The 23,674-nt window shown below is 43.1% G+C and overlaps 1 protein-coding gene and 1 non-coding gene across 2 annotated transcripts; both read right to left on the minus strand.

Moving 5' to 3' along the window:
• Window positions 1-244: 244 nt before the first annotated feature.
• Window positions 245-351, minus strand: LOC125590842. The gene has a single exon (XR_007326844.1). It is a non-coding gene; the product is annotated as a small nucleolar RNA R71 (small nucleolar RNA).
• Window positions 352-4,210: 3,859 nt separating this feature from the next.
• On the minus strand, window positions 4,211-6,047 carry LOC106408120. The gene is made up of 2 exons (XM_048764229.1): window positions 4,365-6,047; window positions 4,211-4,288 (listed from the first exon to the last, which is right to left on the minus strand). The coding sequence occupies exons 1-2, from the start codon at window positions 6,045-6,047 to the stop codon at window positions 4,211-4,213; spliced, it is 1,761 nt and encodes a 586-aa protein (XP_048620186.1).
• Between the last annotated feature and the right edge of the window lie 17,627 nt (window positions 6,048-23,674).

Raw genomic sequence — 23,674 nt, forward strand, 5'->3', positions numbered from 1 at the left:
AACAAGTAACATGGTCTTGCTTATGGAGGATCCACTAGACCACTTGGATAACTTTGATAAGCTGTGTGGGACAACAAAGATCAATGGTGTTTGTGAAGATGCATTCAAACTAAAGTTGTTTCCATTCTCTTTGGGAGACAAAACTTACACATGGGAGAAGAGTCTTTCAAGAGATTCAATCACTACATGGGATGAGTGCAAGAAAGCTTTCCTCACCAAGTTCTTCTCTACTTCAAGAACTGCTAAGCTAAGGAATGAAATCTCTGGATTTCATCAAAGGAATCTTAAAGGCTTTGGAGAAGCATGGGAAATGTTCAACAACTACATCTCTCAATGTCCTCATCATGGCTTCAATATGGAGAGTTTGCTTAGTACTTTCTACAGAGGTGATTTGCCTAAGTTTAGAAGCCAGGTTGATACTGCTAGCAATGATTTCTTCTTGGGGAGAACTGAAGCATATGCTTTGGAGCTTGTAGAGAATATGGCTAAGAGTGATTCAGTCTACAGTGATGAGCATGATAGAAGCAACAGAGGCAGTGGAGGTGATGATACAAACACAAAGAGAGAGTTAAAGGCTCTACAACACAAGATGGATATGCTTCTCTTAGATAGAGCTAAACAAAAGAAGGTGAACTTTGTTGGTGAGCAGAAACAAGAAGGGATTGTTGTGCTTAATGAAGTTGATGGTCTAGAAGGTCAAGAAGAGTTGTGCTTTGTGAATTCTAATGGGACGTGGTACAAGAAGGAGCCTAACTTTCAGTACAACAACTACCAACAAAAGCCCTTCTACAACAACCAACAAGGTGGTTACCAAGCTAGACAAAACTAGTCTCAAGGTTTCTCCTCCAAAGGAAATCAGTCTACACAAGGCCAACCCGGATCTTCTACTTCTGCTCCACAAGAGAGTTGCACTGATGCAATGTTGAAACAGATCTTGGAGTCACAAAATAGAAGTGAAAAGCACATTGGATATGAATTGAAGAACCTTCACACCAAAGTTGATGGAAGCTACAATGATCTCAACAACAAGTTCTCAAACCCTGCTTCTAACTTTAAGGCTTTGGAGAACCAGTTTGCCTCAATGAGTTGTAACTCTAAACGCCCTATGGGATCACTTCCCGGAACATCTGAGCAAAATCCCAAGGAGACAATGAAATCCATCACCCTTAGGAGTGGTAAACAGTTGTCTCCTAGAGCTCTCATTAGGAATAATGAGAAGCAAGGTGGGGAGGTGGTCATCAATGTGGACGATGATGTGGTTATTGTGGATGAGAAAACCAATGAAGAGATCTTGGAGAAGATAGTTGAAGTTAAAGGGAAAGGAAAGGTTGGAGAAGAGAAGAATTATGTAAATAAGAATGAAGCTGCTACTTAATCAAAAAGAGCTCCATTCATTCATCCTCCATATGAAGCAAAACTTCCGTTCCCCGGCAACGGCGCCAAATTTGATATGGACTTTTCAAGGGTCCAAGGTTCAAATCAATTTAGTATTTTAGATGTCAATCTATTTCTAAGTGTTTCAATTCAAAATGAATTCAGGTTCATACTTAAGCTAAGTGCATTCAGTGTAATGAAGTGATTTGATTAAACTAGCAAGACTCTAACACAATTAACTAGCAAACTTTCAAGAAAATGGATAAATGAGGAATCATGGGTATAAGAAATTGATTTCAGATGACTAAGATTCAATCTAAAATGGCAAGGTTTCAACCAACACATTTCCCTAAGTCTAGATAACAATCCTAAGCAAGTTCTTGTTTAAGACAAATGATCATTTACTCTCATTGATCAAACATCAAATGTCTTTGGTTTGTGTCAATCAAACAATCATTAAGAACAGATCATTCAACCATCTAAACTCCCCTAACATCAAATGTCTTTGGTAGGGTAAGCTAAAAGCATGTTGAGTTGACTCAGACATTTCATCGAACACCTTTCGTGCAATGAAATGTCTAGATTTCTAATCTAAAATGGTCAACTCTAGATTAGCATTAAAATCACTCAATCAAGCAAGGAAACATATTAATCTACTCTAAAAATTTTAGATTATCACTTAATCATCCTAACCCATGAATCCAAAGATGACTACTCACTCATTATCATGGTAGACACTAAATAATTAGTTGATGTAAGCCTAAACATGATTAATGATCAAAGCAATCAAGCAATCACCAAAGATAATGATCAAGATTAGATCTTTCACCTAAGAGTGGTTTTTGATTAGATAGAAAACAAGATAATCTCTAAGATTAGTTTTACAATGTATTTATAGTAGCTTAGAAACATAGGGGTAAAATAGTAAAATGTTTAGTTTCGAACACAGGCCGCGACCTCGTCAATCCCGCGAAGATAGCCTGTGAAACTCGTGCGCAGGTTGCAGCCTTTGCATCCCGTGAAAGCCGCTTGCGAAATCGCCTGGACAGATTTGGCGACGTCTTGCCGCGGCCATCCTCAGCCCGCGAAATCAGGTCGCGGTCGTCGTGCACTCGCCGCGGCTTCCATACTCTGTGAAACATGCTTGCGAAACTGACCTGAAGGATTTATCGACGCTGGGTCGCGGACACCAAAATATCGCGAAAGCTGCCTGCGACCGAGGGCATGAATTCGTCGCGTCTTGGCCGCGCCTTGCTTCAGCCTGCGAAGCTAGCCTGCGGTGATGCCTTCTATTCGCAGCCATCATCTGGTCGCGACTCCTGCCTGCTACCACGCCATTCTTCAACATCTTGAATGTTTTTGACCTTTTAAGCTCAAAAACCTGACTAGCACTTCTCCAAACCTGTAAAACATACAAATGCAATGCAATGCATCCTAAACAAACTCTAAGTGTGCCTAATAGGGAAGACGACGTATTTCCACACCAAAACTATCATATAGTAACAACTGTATACAATCTTTCAACCTCGTCCTAATTACACACCTTATAACTATCACAACCAATTTCAACACACGATAATAGTTCGAAACCCGTTTCCACACAAACCAAAATTTGGCTTAGTTTTAATGGTTTATGATACTAACCGATAGTAAACCAGTTCGTATCGGTTGATATTGGTATAATCCGACCCAAACGAAGATCCGACTAAGGTTCAATTTAAACCCAACCTGAACTCGTTTTAAAAACCCTAAAATCGATTTCATCTCTTGAACCCTAAAATCCAAAAATTCAGAGCAAAGATTCAGAGCAGAGACAAAGACAAACCGAGAAAGTATGAGTAATGAATCTGGAAATTCGAGTGCAGTCTCTAGCGCTCGAGCAAGAGGTCGCGTTGTTGGTGTGCCGAAGAGATGTTGGTGTGGAGAATTAGTTATCCCGTTGATGTCGAAGTAACCCGCAAATCCTAACAGTAGATACTTTCGGTGTCTTTTTGCGGTGGAGAAAAAGGTTAGTTTCTTTCCCTAGTTTCTTTGTATAAATGTCATTTTTCAAAATGTGAGGTTGAATCGAATTTTGTATGTTCTATAGCTGAGTAATGATAATCACGCTTATAAATGGGTTGATGAGGCGTTGTTGGATGAGATTGAAGCATTGTCATTTAGGATAGGGAGACTTGAACAGACAATTCTTGCTGAGCGTGTGGAAGAAGAGAGGAAGAAATTCGAAGAGTTTGAATTGAAGTTAGAGACCGAGATTTGTGCAAGAATGGAAGATGTTGTGAGTGAAGCCAAATGCGAAGTCAAGAAAGCGCTGGTGCTTGTTTTTTTAGGATGTTTGATCATGGTTTTGTTGTCTAAGGTGATATAGTTTGTCTCTGTTTGTCCAAGCTAACTCCCCACTGTCTCAGTTTGTCCAAGAACTCCCCACTGCCTCAGTTTGTTATGTTTAAGATGATGATGATGTTTGTATTATTAAGTGTCTGTTTGTTTAAGATGATGATTCAAAGTATGTTATTTAAGATGTTTCAGTTGTTTTAAAAGGTGAGAATCATTGAGTTTAAAAGCATACATTAGAAACGTCCAAATTCATTAAAATATCATACATTGAGTCTAAAGCCGAGAAACAAGGTCCTAGAACCTCAAAAAACACCTAAAATAAGAGTCATAAGCCATTAAAGTAGTCCAAATACCTGAGAAACAAGGTGCTAAAACGTGAAAAAGAAATCTAAAGCCGCGAAACAAGGTCCTAGAACCTCAAAAAAGCACCTAAAGCCAACAAAGAAGGTCATTAAACAACAAAAATAGCCAACACATCCATCTTCTCTTCGTCACATATTCACTTCTCAAGCTGAGTGGGTTGAGTAGAAACACCTTGAGAGGCTTCAGGCTGAGAAGATTCACCACTCACAAAAGGCTGAAAATGCATCACAATAGCACATCAGTCATCACACATCATATACAAAAAAAAACGAGAACACAAAGAAACAAACCTTTTTCGGATTCTTCTTATGGAACCTGGAGTTATGATTAGGAGCACCACATATCCCACAGTGCATGATCCGCTTCAAGAACTTCTCTTTCTTCGATGGTGATTCATTGACTCCTCTCTTTCTCTTTTTATCTGCTTTAGTCACCTTCTTACAGCCTGGTTGATCTGAGATCTCAGGTTCAATTATAGATGGTTCCGGTCCTACAGGCCAGAAATTTGCTCCACGCAATGGCACAATCCCTACAGCATATGTACGCTTCCACGTACTTGTCTGAAACCAGTGAACAACATAGTCTTGAGCCTTTAAACCTTTCGACAACATAACTCCATAGGCGTGTTCACAAGGAATCCCTGTAATCTCCCATCTCCTGCAACTACAAGTTCTATTTTCCAAGCTCACCCTATGTTGACAGCCATTAGTAGTAGCTCCAAACGTCTGGTTGATAGATGGTCTAACCGTGCATAAAGAGGCTTTCTCATGCAAAGTCTTGAGCATCTCAGTGACATACGGTGTGCGAATCCCTTTGTGGCTGGTACAAATAACATCCCTTTTCGCTATACGAACCATCGCCAAGCAAGCTATTGTCTCCAACATAGGCACAAAGGGCTTGTCTCGGGCTTTGGAGTTGTTGAAAGATTCAGTGGAATTGTTCTCGACGTCTTCACAGTAAGGTCCAAGCTTGTGGAATTCCCTACACCACTTCTCTGGCTTTGTCTTCAAAACGTCGTCATAAACATCTTGATCATATCGCTCAATCTCTAAAAGATTTTCTTTGTAATCAGCGTCATTGTAGCTCCAAGCAAGGTTCCAAATCAGTTTTTTCATTTCAGGTTTCTTCCCATGGTTCTTTTTTAATTTACCGTAGATGTGTCTAACACACATTCTACGCTCAATTCGCGGCAGTTCTCTCTTCACAACTGCAATCAATCCCTTTTGACTATCAGAAACCATAACATAACCATCTCCTTCGTCTAGTCCTAGATCAACCTTGATCTTTTCCACAAACCACAACAAATTGACTTTGTTCTCTACTTGTACCACAACCCATGCGATACAGTAAATGGCGTTATTGCCATCACGACCCAAAGCCATTAGCAGCTGCCCTTTCATCCTAGACTTCAAGAATAAACCATCTACTCCAATTAGTGGCCTACACGTTTCTTTCCAGTTTCTCCTCAGAATGTCAAAACAGACATAAAATCTATTGAAAACGTCTATCCCATCATCATTTTTCAGGCAATCAAGCTCAACAGAAGAATTAACATTCGAGCTTCTTATCTCAGAGCAGTAATCCCTCAGCCGTCCAAACTGCTCATCGTACTCTCTTTCAATCCATCTAAGGGCCTTGTTCCTAGCATGTTGGCATTGCGGCTTACTAACACTGATCTTCCATTTCTCCATGACTAGCTGCTCAATCTTCATGGGCATGAAATACTCTGGTTCTTCTCTGATCTTGTCAACAAACAAGTGAGCTATTTGTGGAACATTAAGCATCTCGCAAGTACCCATAGGAACACAGGTATGATGAACACATGTATGATCCTTCTTCAATATCTTCACCTGCCACTTGTTGGGATACTTTTCTGAGGAAGAGCAGTAAATGCGCCAAGAGCAACCTTTGCCTACACATACAAATGCAATCTTTGTCTTGTCATATCGATTCTGTTTGATGTTTAGACCCATTTTTAGAGCATAGTCGAGCACTGTTGGGGTCGAAAACGTTGCGACAAAGTTAACGTCCAATCTCTGAAAATAAAACGTAGAAATCTTCTTCGACAAATACTTTTTCGAAATAGATTTTTTTTACGAAAAGCTTTGCGGAGGAAACGCCAGTCATCGGACAAGAGCTCGAAAAGGATCGCTACGCAGCGACCGAACACGTGCTCCGCTCAGTCGCTATGTAGCGACCGAGTTCGAGCCAAGGCTCGGTCACTACGTAGCGACCGAACGTCCATTCCGCTCGGTCGCTGCGTAGCGACCGAGCTCGAGTCTAAACTCGGTCGCTATGTAGCGACCGAGCTCGAACCGAAGTTTGGAGCTCGGTCGCTACGTAGCGACCGAGCTCTTCCGAAACATCGATACGACATTAGTTCATGCATTCTCGTCTACCCTTCGATTCTATCTCCCGAAGACCGTAGCGAACCCATTTCACGATTCCCTGCCATTCTAAGTTATCGATCAAACTTTACCGTAAAAACCGCGGAAAGTTCGTTCTTTATCGAAAGAAGCCGTAATAAACGCTTCGAGTCGGAAGACGGCCCAAAGGGACCTAAGACATGACTCGAGGCCCAAATTACGATTTCTTAACCAATAGCCCGTAAGCCGCATGACGGTTTACGCTTGGTTCGCGAGGAAAGATAAATGTCAAGTCTCCGCGGATAAATACGAAATTTTGAAGATAATTACGGAGATTGGAAAAAATGGAATATCTCCATTTTTATGTTATGGCGGCTTAAGGGCAGAAAGGAAAAAGCGTAAACCGACCTTGGAGCCAGTATATAAGGAGTCCTAGGCGAGAGGCATGGGGGGAGAACTTTTGACAGCAAACTTAGCACTTAGAGCAATTTTAGGTATTTTTCCGTTTTTGTTATTCGAGCTGCGACTCAATTAGGTTTTTGCCGTCTTAGGGTTTTAGAACTAGGAATCTCGCCGACAGCTCTCGTAGCCCAGACACTTACCTTATTGTCAAACGCAGATTCAAAATAAGAACTATCTTGCTCTCTTTTTTGATTTCTTATTTTATTACTGTTCTCGTTTCGTGTTCTGATTGCTTGGCGTGTGGTATTAGCAGATATTCGGGATCTCTGGGAAATTAGAGTTTTTCTAGTTTCCTTATTTAAACGGAAATCGACAGTGCGAATTTCGGTTCCCACAGTTTGGCTTTAGAAGGAGGGGGATACAGATCAATCTAACTCTCAACCACATCACGCTCAACCAGACATGTCAACTGACGACACGGATAACGTGCAGACTCCTCTTAACGGAGGCAGTGGCACTGACCTTCACACTCCCGCAGCGAACATATCCGCGGCCAACGCACCAGCCAACGCCGCGGCGTTCGAGGAGTTTAAAAAGATGTTCGCCACCTACGAAAAAAGGTCGGAAGAACAGGATAAGCTCGTGAGCACCTTGACCAAACAAGTTGAAACCACTAAAGTCCGCGGGAAAAGACTCGACTTTGCAACCCCACTCAACAGGCCTGGAGCCGCCCAGGAATGACCTTTGGGTCAAAACCCTAGCGACAAATCTCCTGTCGAAAAGGAAAACTCCGAAAGCCCTCCGCCTCCCGCGAAGATTTCGGAGGACAACGGAGTCGAGCAAGTCGACCTGGATCCTAGCGATGTCTCCAACAATACTGATGAGGACGTCGACAGACATCCAAGGAGGACCAGAAGCCGATTCACTCAGGAAAGCTCTCCGTTCGACAAACCAGTGACAGAAGAGGAGGAAATCCTCTATTGGAACGAACAAGAAGAGCTGGCTGAAAAGCAAACCGAGCTCACTCAGAGTAAACGCCGACAAGCACGGAAATCTGCTGGCGAGACGTCGGATATACGCGATCTTTGCGACTATATCACCAAGACTGCGGCAGAAGTAAGAACCGTAAAATCCCAAATCCATCACGCTACCAGCGCGGCCCCCGAGATCGACATGCTACTGGAAGGGGCTCGGAAGACCCCTTTCACCACTCGCACCTCAGATACAAGGGTATCCGATCCATGAAAAATCAAAGTACCTAAGTCTGATGGAACGACCGATCCGAGAGCGCACCTTCAGGCTTTCCACATCACGATGTGAAGAGCGAGGCTGAAGGACGGCGAAAGAGACGCCGGCTACTGCCGCCTGTTCGTCGAGAATCCAGAAGGAGCAGCCCTCGAATGGTTCACGCGCCTTAACCAAAACTCTATCGGAAGTTTCCGACAGCTCGCATCAGAATTTCCCAAACAATACTCAATGTTCGTAGATAGAGAAACTTCCGATCTCGATCTCTGGAGTCTGTCCCAGAGGGAAGAGGAACCCCTCCGCGAGTTCATCAGCCGATTCAAGTTGGTAATGTCCAGGGTCAGCGGGATAAGCGACAAGGTGGCCATCGATGCGCTCAGAAAGGAGCTCTGGTACAAGTCGAACTTCAGAAAATGGATATTCCTCGAAAAACCGCGGACGATCCAAGACACCCTCCACAAGCCGACGGACTACATCATGATCGAGGAAGAAACAAAAATCTTATCGCAAAAACATAAGTCGGCGAGATCGCCCTCAAAAGATGTAGACCCAAAAACGAGGAAGAAGAACCCTCGTAACGACAAGTATGTCCATCACAAGGGAGAAGAACTCCAAGGAGTGCACAATTACGCGATCGGCTCATACCAGGGCCGAACCACGGGTAATACGTGGACTCTCAATCAAGGAGATGATGAAAACACCTTCTGCGAGTTCCACCAGTCCCGAGGACACTCCACGACTAACTGCAAGGTCTTAGGAGCAAGGCTGGCCGCGAAGCTACTAGCCGGAGAACACTCGGAAGTGACCAGCGTGAAAGATCTCATCCTCGAGACCGATCGCCCCCAGAAGCCGGACATAAATCTTCTCGCGGAGAGATCTCCTCAAAGAAACCAATCTGGGGATAAACGCGGCAGGAGGCCAGACGACAAAGGGAACGATAACAATCGTCATAGAGTCAACATGATCTTCGGAGGATCTCAATTCTGCAACGATACGGTTTCGGCCATCAAGGCCTATCAGCAGAAGGCGGAGTTAAGCGCAAACTGGCCTACACAGTCTCCTACCCGAGATGATCAGAACTGCTCAATCACCTTCACAAAGGAGAAAGCCGGTGGGATCGATCAACCTCACTACGATCCGCTCGTCATAGACCTCGTCATACGAGATCTGGAAGTCGGAAGAGTACTCATTGACACGGGAAGCATGATCAATGTAACCTTCCGCGACACTCTCAATCGGATGAACATCGAACTCGGAGAAGTAACTCCAACTCTGAAACCGCTCACATGCTTTTTCAGGCAAAGTATCAATGACCCTCGGATCAATTCAGCTACCAGTCATGGCCAAGGAGATCACAAAAATCGTCGAGTTCGCTGTAGTCGATCATCCTGCCATCTACAACGTGATCCTGGGAACCCCATGGCTCAACGCTATGCAAGCCGTTCCATCGACGTACCACCGGGGTGTCAAATTCCCGACCCCAAACGGAGTCGCAGCTATCTGGGGATGTCAGAAACAGTCGCGACTGTGCTTTCTCGCGGAGCACAAGTTAAGACAGATGATGATCTCTGCAACGGCAAATCGTAAACGCACGAAGATTGATAAATCTTCGACGAACAACGCTTCAATAAAAGATGATTTAACATCGTCTGCTGACGCAGACGCTTCGGGTGTCGAAAGTCAACATGAGTCTGAAGCCGACACTACAACTCAACCGGAACATCCGGAAGAAAATACTGACCCACCCACGATCATCACGATCAAGGCGGTCAGCACGGCGACAACCGCCGAGTGAAAACGCTCGCGGCATAAAACAGAACTACGAGATGGCTTGATCCTCGAAAGAGGTACGTAGGCAGCTCGTCGAATGACGAGTTCAACTATCCCCCTCTCTAAAAAGGGGGGGAGGGGGAGTGGGTGCGTATACTCGTATACTCCTACATAGGAAAAGATGCGTTATCGTAATCGAATTCTATAGAGATTTCGAAACTTTTTACGACCAATATGCGTCGCTCCTTTTTAAGACACTTGCAAAAGTCTAGAAAATTTACAAACATTAATACTCTTGCCAGCAGTCTCGTATGGCCCAAAATCGCAAAACAATCTCACTTCAGCACCGAAAATATACGTATAGTCTTCGAACAAACTGCGAGATGTCGCCATGTTAAAAATCGAGATGATACGAACAAATTGTCCGAACGCGACCACTACAAATCTTACACTCCGTTCGTCGATTGGCCCCGACGAACACATCAGCCGTCTTAAACAAACGCAACTTGATCACTCTTTTGATCTTCGAACGTCCAACACAAGGACGAAAGCATTACAAAAAAAATCCGAAATTTTGGTCTAGCACTTCCAGTTGGCTAAAAAATTGTCTCTGGAAAGATGCTCGATTTGTACCATACAAGTGGTATAAGCCGAGAACCTATCGCGGAATTTAAATCGATACGAATCAGGTAGAAATCGCAACAGGAAAACCGATAGCCGGCTAGTCACCGAACAAACCTTAAAACCGAGAGTAAACCTAGGTCTTGCCCTAAACCCATCGCATTGGTCTCAGACATCTCAAAGACATGATATCTAAACGATACGAGATCCTAAATCATGTCTCTCCGTTCATATCTCAACGTTCCCGAAAGGTCGTAAATAATTTTTACGAAAACTCACGTCTCGAACGAACCAACAGATTGAACGCCTCAACGAAGTTAAATATGAGACGACAACTCATGTTTACTTCAAACCCACTCGAAACAAAGTAACTCAAACAAACATCCATTATATAAAAACCGCATAGCGGTAGGGGTTCAAAGCCACCAACGGCCAGTCCCGATAAAAACGGCCAAAACAGGCCCATACAAAGTTCGAAGGCCACACTTGGCCAAACATATATGAACAAAGGCCACACTCGGCCGCTAAAAACTAGATAAGGGAAAAACTTTTTCCCGTCAAAACACTCACAGATCAAAGTTAAAATTCCCGGACAAGGAAGCTCCGAATGCATCCGCGGGATAGTTCACTTCCTCATCGTCACCGGCAAAATCAGTCGTGGTTTCTGCGGTATCAGGAGAAACCGGGATGGGATCCCAGAATCCGTGAATCTTCCCATCGGTCCGAGGAATGAGCGTCTCAGCGTGAGCATGATCCTTCATGCCACCCTTCATTAACTCCATCTCCCTCTCGAAAACGTAGTCATCCGCCCGCGTCTTCCAAAGGCTCCCGACAGAGCCGCGACACTCACGGAAGTCACCCAGCGAGTTGAAAGCGCCCCTAAGATTCTCATACTTGACCTGGAATTGAGAAGCGCGAGTCTTCATCACCTCGACAATTTCCCTCTTGCCCTTCCGTTCCGCCCTACGAATAGGCCTGGCATGATCACGAGCGAGTTGAGCGTCTCACCAACATCTCGTCTCGCATGCGAGCAAGATCCTTTTCCGCCTTCTCCGCTTTAAAGCGATAGATCATGGCCTCTCTATGGCTCGCCTCAATGGACGATCCAAGCAAGTTCAAACCCTATAAAACCGATTGACACGTTATAAGCAAAAAAATAAAATAATAATAATGATCGTCAAAATTCTTAAAGTTTATACCCCGTTGATGATACGAGATCCTTCCGCGACGACTTTCGGCCTCCCCGACTCGTTCGTGGCCGGAGGAGCATCGAAGCCCGGCGGAAGACCAGAGAAGAAATCATCAAAGTCCGGAATAGGAACCTCGCTCGTACCGCTTCCATCGCCGAAAGCAAGGTCCGGATCCCATCCCGGAAGCATGTAATCGTCCACCGAAAACTCCAGGTCACCGAGGTCAATATCTTTCCCCTTCGAAGAGTTCAGCCCCGTCGCAATCGTGGGGGCGGCATCGGGAACTTGGTCTTCAGGTTCGGAATCACTCCTTGCTTCTCCGCCCAAGACAGGACTAGGATGCACCAACCTCAGCGCCTTTTGAACTCTCTTCGGCGTAAAGGAAGTCCAGAAAAAATGACCATTCCTGAGCAGATCCCTCACCGCAATAATGTCCTCAGGAAACGAAGCAAGAGGGTTGATAAAAGGACGATCGTTCGGCAACCTCCGAAACAATGGGATACAACTCTCCTCAACGGACGCGGCGTCTACACGAACAAAGAAGAAAAATTTCTTCCACGAGTTGAAGTTAGAAGTAAACCCCTTTACCACTGACATGAAGTTCCGAGGAACCAGCCTGTACGTATCCTTATCCTTGATGATCTGTAATCGAAGAAGCACTTCGAAGTGATCGACGGTGAGGGAGAGACCATGCTCGTTGCTCAGGACAAGGATTCCTATGAGGTGCTGGATGCCAAGAGGATTCAGTTGGCTTACCGCCACCCCGAAACGACCCAACACACGGACGATAATCTCGGGGATCACGAACCACAAACGGCAGAGCACTACGAATGCCTCGTAACAAGTAAAGAAGCCCTCCGGGAAACGACCGCATGACCTCGAGGAACGACCGCATGACCTCGAGGAATTCATCATTCGACACAATGAAGAGACAATCGGTCGATGGATCTGAAGTGTTGTTGATCGATATCGAGCTGGTCTCCAGTAGAACCTCCCCAGACTTAAACAACACTATCTCCAGTGTTATACAGTCTAAGATTGGTTGGGATATAAATCATAAGGACAATATTTAACAAGGAAAAACGGTATACCTGACTTTGATGTGAGCGCCGACCAGCACAGTTAAGTGGCAGTCAATACTCATGAGGCTTTGTTGATCGACACAGTTAAGTGGCGATCGATCGATGCTAGTGATGCTCTGTCGATCGATGTTGTGCAACCATCGTCGATCTTTTTGCAAACTCGTCTTCCTCGGATCTTTTCCTTTTACCTAACATAAATAAAACACTCAAAGTTAGTAATAGATAACCAATAAAACATAACATTTTTTTCTATGAACAATGTTCTGCTACAGTAACTCCCGATTTTCTGCTACAGTGTTGATCGATTTGTTTGCTACAATGTCGATCGATGCTACAATGCCTCTACTACAGTGCGGTTGCTACAGTTAGAGCTGTCAAATGGTTTCAGGGCCCAATTGGGCATGACCAGTTGGACCATTTCAATTTTGGGTAGTAATGGGTAGTCCATATTGGACAAAGGTCCAAACAAATGTCCACGACCAATAGAGACCATGTTCAAATGGGCATGCCCATGGACACCCAATAATATTTATAATTATTTTTCAATTATTAGTTTAGATTTTATTTCTAAAATTTAGAAATTATGTTTAATTTCCAAAATTATAAAACTATTTTTTCTTCTCAAAACTATAAAACTACGTTTTCCTATCAAAACCGAGAAATTGCATTTTTCCGCCAAAACCGAGAAATTGAGCTTTTCCGCCAAAACCGAGAAATTGCGTTTTCCCACAAAACCGAGAAATTGCGTTTTCCAGCCAAAACCGGGAATTTGTGTTTCCCTCAAAAACCGAGAAATTGCGTTTTCCCACCAAAACCGAGAAATTACGTTTTCCCGCCAAAAACCGAGAAATTGCGTTTTTCCCCCAAAACCGAGAAATTGCATTTTCCCGCCAAAACCGAAAATTGTGTTTTCCCGCTAAAACGGCGAAATTGTTTTTTTCACCAAAACCGACAAAATGCGTTTTCTCGCCAAAATCTGAGAAATTACGTTTTTCCCCCAAAACCGAGAAATTGGGCTTTCCCGCCAAAACTGTGAAATTAGGTTTTTCCGCCAAAACCGAGAAATTGGGTTTTCCCGCCAAAACCTAGAAATTGTGTTTCCCTCCAAAACCGAGAAATTGTGTTTTCCCACCAAAAAACGAGAAATTGTGTTTTTTAACCAAAACCGAGAAATTGCGTTTCCCGCCAAAATCTGAGAAATTTATTTTTCCTGTCAAAACCGAGAAATTGCGTTTTTCCGCCAAAACTGAGAAATTAGGTTTCCCGCCAAAACCGAGAAATTGGGTTTTCCCGCCAAAACCTAAAAATTGCGTTTTCCCGCCAAAACCGAGAAATTGTGTTTTCCCTCCAAAACCGGAAGATTGTGCTTTCCCTCCAAAACCAAGAAATTGCGTTTTTCCACCAAAACCGAAAATTGCATTTTTCCGTCAAAACCGAGAAATTGTGTTTTCCCTCCAAAACCGGGAAATTGTGTTTTTCCACAAAAAACGAAAAAATTTTGTTTTCCCGCCAAAACCGAAAAATTGCATTTCCCACCAAACCGAGAAACTGTGTGTTTTCAGCCAAAACCAAGAAACTGCGTTTTCCCGCCAAAATCCGAGAAATTGCGTTTTCCCGCCAAAACCGAAAAATTGCGTTTTCCCGCCAAAACCGAGAATTTGCATTTTCCCGCCAAAATCTGAGAAATTGCGTTTTCCCGTCAAAACCAAGAAATTATTAATTTAGATTTTATTCCTAAAATTTTGAAATTATGTTTAATTTCCAAAATTATAAAGCTATTTTTTTCTTCTCAAAACAATAAAACTACGTTTTCCTGTCAAAACCGATAAATTCTGTTTTTCGCCAATACCGAGAAATTAGGTTTTTCCGCCAAAATCGAGAAATTGCGTTTTCCCGCCAAAACCGACAAATTGCGTTTTCCCGCCAAAACCGACAAATTGCGTTTTCCTGCTAAAACCGGAAAATTGTTGTTTCCCCCCAAAACCAAAAAATTTCGTTTTCCCACCAAATCTGAGAAATTGCGTTTTCCCGCCAAAAAACGAGAAACTGTGATTTCCCGCCAAAACCGAAAAATTGTGTTTTCCCGCCAAAACCGAAAATTGTGTTTTCCCGCTAAAACCGAGAAATTGTGTTTTTCACCAAAACCGAGAAATTGCATTTTCCCGCCAAAATTTGAGAAATTACGTTTTCCCGCCAAAACCGAAAAATTTCGTTTTCCCGTCAAAACTGAAAAATTTGATTTTCCCATCAAAACCGAAAAATTGGATTTTCCCGTCAAAACCTAGAAATTGGGTTTTCCCCCCAAAACCTAGTAATTGTGTTTTCCCGCCAAAACCAAGAAATTGTGTTTTCCCTCCAAAACCGAGAAATTGTGTTTTCCCGCCAATATCCTAGAAACAGCGTTTCACCGCTAAAACCGAGAAATTGTGTTTTTCTGCCAAAACCGAAAAATTGTGTTGTTCCGCCAAAACCGAAAAATTGTGTTTTCCCACCAAAACCGAAAAATTGCGTTTTCCCCTTCGAAAACCGAGAAATTGCGTTTTCCCGCTGAAACCGAGAAATTGCATTTTTCGCCGAAACCGAGAAATTGAGTTTTTCTGCCAAAACCGGGAAATTGCGTTTTCCCGCCAAAACCGAGAAATTTATTTTCCCACCAAAACCGAGAAATTTCGTTTTCCCGCCAAACCGAGAAATTGCGTTTTCCCTCCAAAACCGAGAAATTGCGTTTTCCCACCAAAACCGAGAAATTGCGTTTTCCCACCAGAACCGAGAAATTGCGTTTTCCTGCCAAAAACCGATAAATTGCGTTTTCCAACCAAAACCGAGAAATTGCGTTTTCCCGCCAAAAACCGATAAATTGCGTTTTCCAGCCAAAACCGAGAAATTGCGTTTTCCCGCCAAAGCCGAAAATTTCTTTTTCCCGCTAAAACCGAGAAATTGCGTTTTTCTGCCAAAACGAAAAATTATGTTTCCCGCCGAAAACAAGAAATTATGTTTTCCTCCAAAACCAGGAAATTATGTTTCTCGCCAAAACCGAGAAATTGCATTTTCCCGCCAAATTTATGAAATACATTTTCCGTCAAAATTGTGAAATTACGTTTTCCATCAAAATCCTTAATTTTTTATTTTAACGATAAAACCGTTTTTTAGGTTAAGTTGTAAAGTTATGATTTCTTTTGTTAAAATCATAAAAGTATGTTTTAGAAAGCCCATGGACACCTATTGTCCAATTGGGCGAAATGGACACCCATTGTCCATTTGGTCTTCGCCCAATTGGACCATGTACCAATTGGTCTTTTGTCCATTTATTAATTGGGCACGTCCATAGCCCGCCCAAAATGAATTCGACTGGGCTAGCCCTTGGTCAGCCCGCCCAGTTGACACCTCTAGCTACAGTACCGTCGTTACTGTTTATCCGTTTTTTTTTTACCTGCAATAAATAAAAAATTTAACCAGTAACAATCTAAACTAAACTGAAAGAAATTATCTAATAGTGGGTTGCCTCCCACTCAGCGCTTTGTTATAGTCATTTAGCTTGATTTTGGAGATTTGTTTTAGTCCGGATGAGGATGAGAACTCGCTCCAAAACAAGTCTCAATTTATACTCTCTGAAGCTTTATCATTCTTGTGTGAAAGCCTCCTCCATAGACTCTTCTCCTTTATCTATCATCTCAGCAATAAGGAGTGCTTGAACCTTTGCAAATGGATGTGAGAAGCATCTTCTGCGCAATCTGGATTTCCTGACACAATCTGAGAAGTGAGGGGTCAATGATACCTGAGGACCATCCTTGATCCCTTTTCTCTTCTTCCAATTCTTCCTCTTCTTTCCCCCAGACTTGTCTGATCGCGTGGTGGTATCTCCATCCCTAAGATTTCCACACACATTGAACTCCTTATGCTCTGATACGCGTCCAGTGTCGATCGACAATGAAGTGGTAGTGTCGATCAATGGTGATGCGGTAGTATTGATCAATGGTGAAGTGGTAGTGTCAATCGATGCCGGTTTGTTGGTGTCGATCGATGGTATCCGGTCGGTGTCGATCGATACTGGTTCTTCTGGGCCCTTATCTACTTCATCTTAAAATCGCAACCCTCTCTGATAATCATGAGATTTCCTCCCAAGTGAGCTTGTTTTAAGTCACTAGCTTGACTACCTTTCCACTTGGCTAGTGAGAAAGAGGATCCTTCCCACCTTCAAGAGTGATGTTGAGGACCTGAGAGAGAAACTCCTGGAGCTTGATTGGATCATCTTGGAGCTGAGGAGTGATTATGGCCCTTTCACTTGAGAATGGCGTAGACCTTCCCTTGCACTTGATCTTGTACTCAATAGTTCCATCCTTGAGCTTCATTGGGTGGAGAGTTAGAGTGTGTGGAATCTTATCAAGAGGTGGAGGGTGAGATTCTTTCATCATCTTCTCCTTGTCATGAGCAGCCTTTGTGGCTCTACTCACTTCCTCCATTTTAGCACTTTCCAAGTACTCATCACACATCTCTTTAGAGGATTCTCCATCAAGACTTTCTTTTTCACTAATAACCACTTCAGCCTTGATCTTCTCAATGGACGGTTCTCCACAGGTGATTGTTCCACAATACTCAACATTCATCATTGGAGAATTGATTGGGTAAGAGATAGCTTTGTTCACATTTAGAAGTGTGACCTTCTTGTTGGCAAAGTCAATGCAAGCTCCTACTTTTGATCTTCGAACGTCCAACACAAGGACGAAAGCACTACAAAAAAAATCCGAAATTTTGGTCTAGCACTTCCAGTTGGCTAAAAAATTGTCTCTGGAAAGATGCTCGATTTGTACCATACAAGTCGTATAAGCCGAGAACCTATCGCGGAATTTAAATCGATACGAATCAGGTAGAAATCGCAACAGGAAAACCGATAGCCGGCTAGTCACCGAACAAACCTTAAAACCGAGAGTAAACCTAGGTCTTGCCCTAAACCCATCGCATTGGTCTCAGACATCTCAAAGACATGATATCTAAACGATACGAGATCCTAAATCATGTCTCTCCGTTCATATCTCAACGTTCCCGAAAGGTCGTAAATAATTTTTACGAAAACTCACGTCTCGAACGAACCAACAGATTGAACGCCTCAACGAAGTTAAATATGAGACGACAACTCATGTTTACTTCAAACCCACTCGAAACAAAGTAACTCAAACAAACATCCATTATATAAAAACCGCATAGCGGTAGGGGTTCAAAGCCACCAACGGCCAGTCCCGATAAAAACGGCCAAAACAGACCCATACAAAGTTCGAAGGCCACACTTGGCCAAACATATATGAACAAAGGCCACACTCGGCCGCTAAAAACTAGATAAGGGAAAAACTTTTTCCCGTCAAAACACTCACAGATCAAAGTTAAAATTCCCAGACAAGGAAGCTCCGAATGCATCCGCGGGATAGTTCACTTCCTCATCGTCACCGGCAAAATCAGTCGTGGTTTCTGCGGTATCAGGAGAAACCGGGATGGGATCCCAGAATCCGTGAATCTTCCCATCTGTCCGAGGAATGAGCGTCTCAGCGTGAGCATGATCCTTCATGCCACCCTTCATTAACTCCATCTCCCTCTCGAAAACGTAGTCATCCGCCCGCGTCTTCCAAAGGCTCCCGACAGAGCCGCGACACTCACGGAAGTCGCCCAGCGAGTTGAAAGCGCCCCTAAGATTCTCATACTTGACATGGAATTGAGAAGCGCGAGTCTTCATCACCTCGACAATTTCCCTCTTGCCCTTCCGTTCCGCCCTACGAATAGCCCTGGCATGATCACGAGCGAGTTGAGCGTCTCACCAACATCTCGTCTCGCATGCGAGCAAGATCCTTTTCCGCCTTCTCCGCTTTAAAGCGATAGATCATGGCCTCTCTATGGCTCGCCTCAATGGACGATCCAAGCAAGTTCAAACCCTATAAAACCGATTGACACGTTATAAGCAAAAAAATAAAATAATAATAACGATCGTCAAAATTCTTAAAGGTTATACCCCGTTGATGATACGAGATCCTTCCGCGACGACTTTCGGCCTCCCCGACTCGTTCGTGGCCGGAGGAGCATCGAAGCCCGGCGGAAGACCAGAGAAGAAATCATCAAAGTCCGGAATAGGAACCTCGCTCGTACCGCTTCCATCGCCGAAAGCAAGGTCCGGATCCCATCCCGGAAGCATGTAATCGTCCACCGAAAACTCCAGGTCACCGAGGTCAATATCTTTCCCCTTCGAAGAGTTCAGCCCCGTCGCAATCGTGGGGGCGGCATCGGGAACTTGGTCTTCAGGTTCGGAATCACTCCTTGCTTCTCCGCCCAAGACAGGACTAGGATGCACCAACCTCAGCGCCTTTCGAACTCTCTTCGGCGTAAAGGAAGTCCAGAAAAAAAGACCATTCCTGAGCAGATCCCTCACCGCAATAATGTCCTCAGGAAACGAAGCAAGAGGGTTGATAAAAGGACGATCGTTCGGCAACCTCCGAAACAATGGGATACAACTCTCCTCAACGGACGAAGAAGAAAAATTTCTTCCACGAGTTGAAGTTAGAAGTAAACCCCTTTACCACTGACATGAAGTTCCGAGGAACCAGCCTGTACGTATCCGTATCCTTGATGATCTGTAATCGAAGAAGCGCTTCGAAGTGATCGACGGTGAGGGAGAGACCATGCTCGTTGCTCAGGACCAGGATTCCTATGAGGTGCTGGATGCCAAGAGGATTCAGTTGGCTTACCGCCACCCCGAAACGACCCAACACACGGACGATAATCTCGGGGATCGCGAACCACAAACGGCAGAGCACTACGAATGCCTCGTAACAAGTAAAGAAGCCCTCCGGGAAACGACCGCATGACCTCGAGGAATTCATCATTCGACACAATGAAGAGACAATCGGTCGATGGATCTGAAGTGTTGTTGATCGATATCGAGCTGGTCTCCAGTAGAACCTCCCCAGACTTAAACAACACTATCTCCAGTGTTATACAGTCTAAGATTGGTTGGGATATAAATCATAAGGACAATATTTAACAAGGAAAAACGGTATACCTGACTTTGATGTGAGCGCCGACCAGCACAGTTAAGTGGCAGTCAATACTCATGAGGCTTTGTTGATCGACACAGTTAAGTGGCGATCGATCGATGCTAGTGATGCTCTGTCGATCGATGTTGTGCAACCATCGTCGATCTTTTTGCAAACTCGTCTTCCTCGGATCTTTTCCTTTTACCTAACATAAATAAAACACTCAAAGTTAGTAATAGATAACCAATAAAACATAACTTTTTTTTCTATGAACAATGTTCTGCTACAGTAACTCCCGATTTTCTGCTACAGTGTTGATCGATTTGTTTGCTACAATGTCGATCAATGCTACAATGCCTCCACTACAGTGCGGTTGCTACAGTTAGAGCTGTCAAATGGTTCCAGGGCCCAATTGGGCATGACCAGTTGGACCATTTCAATTTTGGGTAGTAATGGGTGGTCCATATTGGACAATGGTCCAAACAAATGTCCACGACCAATAGAGACCATGTTCAAATGGGCATGCCCATGGACACCCAATAATATTTATAATTATTTTTCAATTATTAGTTTAGATTTTATTTCTAAAATTTAGAAATTATGTTTAATTTCCAAAATTATAAAACTATTTTTTTTTTCTCAAAACTATAAAACTACGTTTTCCTATCAAAACCGAGAAATTGCGTTTTTCCGACAAAACCGAGAAATTGAGCTTTTCCGCCAAAACCGAGAAAATGTGTTTTCCCACAAAACCGAGAAATTGCGTTTTCCAGCCAAAACCGGAAATTTGTGTTTCCCTCCAAAACCGAGAAATTGGGTTTTCCCACCAAAACCGAGAAATTGCGTTTTCCCGCCAAAACCGAGAAATTGCATTTTCCCGCCAAAACCGAAAATTGTGTTTTCCCGCTAAAACGGCGAAATTGTTTTTTTCACCAAAACCGAGAAATTGCGTTTTCCCGCCAAAATCTGAGAAATTACGTTTTTCCCCCAAAACCGAGAAATTGGGCTTTCCCGCCAAAACTGTGAAATTAGGTTTTTCCGCCAAAACCGAGAAATTGGGTTTTTCCGCCAAAACCTAGAAATTTTGTTTCCTTCCAAAACCGAGAAATTGTGTTTTCCCACCAAAAAACGAGAAATTGTGTTTTTTAACCAAAACCGAGAAATTGCGTTTTCCCGCCAAAATCTGAGAAATTTATTTTTCCTGCCAAAACCGAGAAATTGCGTTTTTCCGCCAAAACTGAGAAATTAGGTTTCCCGCCAAAACCGAGAAATTGGGTTTTCCCGCCAAAACCTAGAAATTGCGTTTTCCCGCCAAAACAGAGAAATTGTGTTTTCCCTCCAAAACCGGAAGATTGTGCTTTCCCTCCAAAACCAAGAAATTGCGTTTTTCCACCAAAACCGAAAAATTGCATTTTTCCGCCAAAACAGAGAAATTGCATTTTTCCGCCAAAACCGAGAAATTGTGTTTTCCCTCCAAAACCGGGAAATTGTGTTTTTCCACAAAAAACGAAAAAATTTCGTTTTCCCGCCAAAACCGAGAAATTGCATATCCCACCAAACCGAGAAACTGTGTTTTTCAGCCAAAACCAAGAAACTGCGTTTTCCCGCCAAAATCCGAGAAATTGCGTTTTCCCGCCAAAACCGAGAAATTGCGTTTTCTCGCCAAAACCGAGAATTTGCATTTTCCCGCCAAAATCTGAGAAATTGCGTTTTCCCGTCAAAACCAAGAAATTATTAATTTAGATTTTATTCCTAAAATTTTGAAATTATGTTTAATTTCCAAAATTATAAAGCTATTTTTTTTCTTCTCAAAACAATAAAACTACGTTTTCCTGTCAAAACCGATAAATTCTGTTTTTCGCCAATACCGAGAAATTACGTTTTTCCGCCAAAATCGAGAAATTGCGTTTTCCCGCCAAAACCGACAAATTGCGTTTTCCCGCCAAAATCGAGAAATTACATTTTCCTGCTAAAACCGGAAAATTGTTGTTTCCCCCCAAAACCGAAAAATTTCGTTTTCCCACCAAATATGAGAAATTGCGTTTTCCCGCCAAAAAACCAGAAACTGTGATTTCCCGCCAAAACCGAAAAATTGTGTTTTCCCGCCAAAACCGAAAATTGTGTTTTCCCGCTAAAACCGAGAAATTGTGTTTTTCACCAAGACCGAGAAATTGCATTTTCCCGCCAAAATTTGAGAAATTACGTTTTCCCGCCAAAACCGAAAAATTTCGTTTTCCCGTCAAAACTGAAAAATTGGATTTTCCCGTCAAAACCTAGAAATTGGGTTTTCCCCCCAAAACCTAGTAATTGTGTTTTCCCGCCAAAACCAAGAAATTGTGTTTTCCCTCCAAAACCGAGAAATTGTGTTTTCCCGCCAAAATCCTAGAAACAACGTTTTACCGCCAAACCGAGAAATTGCGTTTTTCTGCCAAAACCGAGAAATTGTGTTGTTCCGCCAAAACCGAAAAATTGTGTTTTCCCACCAAAACCAAAAAATTGCGTTTTCCCCTTCGAAAACCGAGAAATTGCGTTTTCCCGCTGAAACCGAGAAATTGCGTTTTTCGCCGAAACCGAGAAATTGAGTTTTTCTGCCAAAACCGAGAAATTGCGTTTTCCCGCCAAAACCGAGAAATTTATTTTCCCACCAAAACCGAGAAATTTTGTTTTCCCGCCAAACCGAGAAATTGCGTTTTCCCACCAAAACTGAGAAATTGCGTTTTCCCACCAGAACCGAGAAATTGCGTTTTCCTGCCAAAAACCGATAAATTGCGTTTTCCAACCAAAACCGAGAAATTGCGTTTTCCCGCCAAGAACCGATAAATTGCGTTTTCCAGCCAAAACCGAGAAATTGCGTTTTTCCGCCAAAGCCGAAAATTTCTTTTTCCCGCTAAAACCGAGAAATTGCGTTTTTCTGCCAAAACGAAAAATTATGTTTCCCGTCGTAAACAAGAAATTATGTTTTCCGCCAAAACCAGGAAATTATGTTTCTCGCCAAAACCGAGAAATTGCATTTTCCCGCCAAATTTATGAAATACATTTTCCGTCAAAATTGTGAAATTACGTTTTCCATCAAAATCCTTAATTTTTTATTTTAACGATAAAACCGTTTTTTAGGTTAAGTTGTAAAGTTATGATTTCTTTTGTTAAAATCATAAAAGTATGTTTTAGAAAGCCCATGGACACCTATTGTCCAATTGGGCGAAATGGACACCCATTGTCCATTTGGTCTTCGCCCAATTGGACCATGTACCAATTGGTCTTTTGTCCAGTTGGACCATTTATTAATTGGGCACGTCCATAGCCCGCCCAAAATGAATTCGACTGGGCTAGCCCTTGGTCAGCCCGCCCAGTTGACACCTCTAGCTACAGTACCGTCGTTACTGTTTATCCGTTTTTTTTTTGACCTGCAATAAATAAAAAATTTAACCAGTAACAATCTAAACTAAACTGAAAGAAATTACCTAATAGTGGGTTGCCTCCCACTCAGCGCTTTGTTATAGTCATTTAGCTTGATTTTGGAGATTTGTTTTAGTCCGGATGAGGATGAGAACTCGCTCCAAAACAAGTCTCAATTTATACTCTCTGAAGCTTTATCATTCTTGTGTGAAAGCCTCCTCCATAGACTCTTCTCCTTTATTTATCATCTCAGCAATAAGGAGTGCTTGAACCTTTGCAAATGGATGTGAGAAGCATCTTCTACGCACTCTGGATTTCCTGACACAATCTGAGAAGTGAGGGGTCAATGATACCTGAGGACCATCCTTGATCCTTTTTCTCTTCTTCCTCTTCTTTCCCCCAGACTTGTCTGATCGCGTGGTGGTATCTCCATCCCTAAGATTTCCACACACATTGAACTCCTTATGCTCTGATACGCGTCCAGTGTCGATCGACAATGAAGTGGTAGTGTCGAT

The sequence above is a fragment of the Brassica napus genome, chromosome C7 (genome assembly GCF_020379485.1).
Source record: "Brassica napus cultivar Da-Ae chromosome C7, Da-Ae, whole genome shotgun sequence".
Lineage (NCBI taxonomy): Eukaryota > Viridiplantae > Streptophyta > Magnoliopsida > Brassicales > Brassicaceae > Brassica > Brassica napus.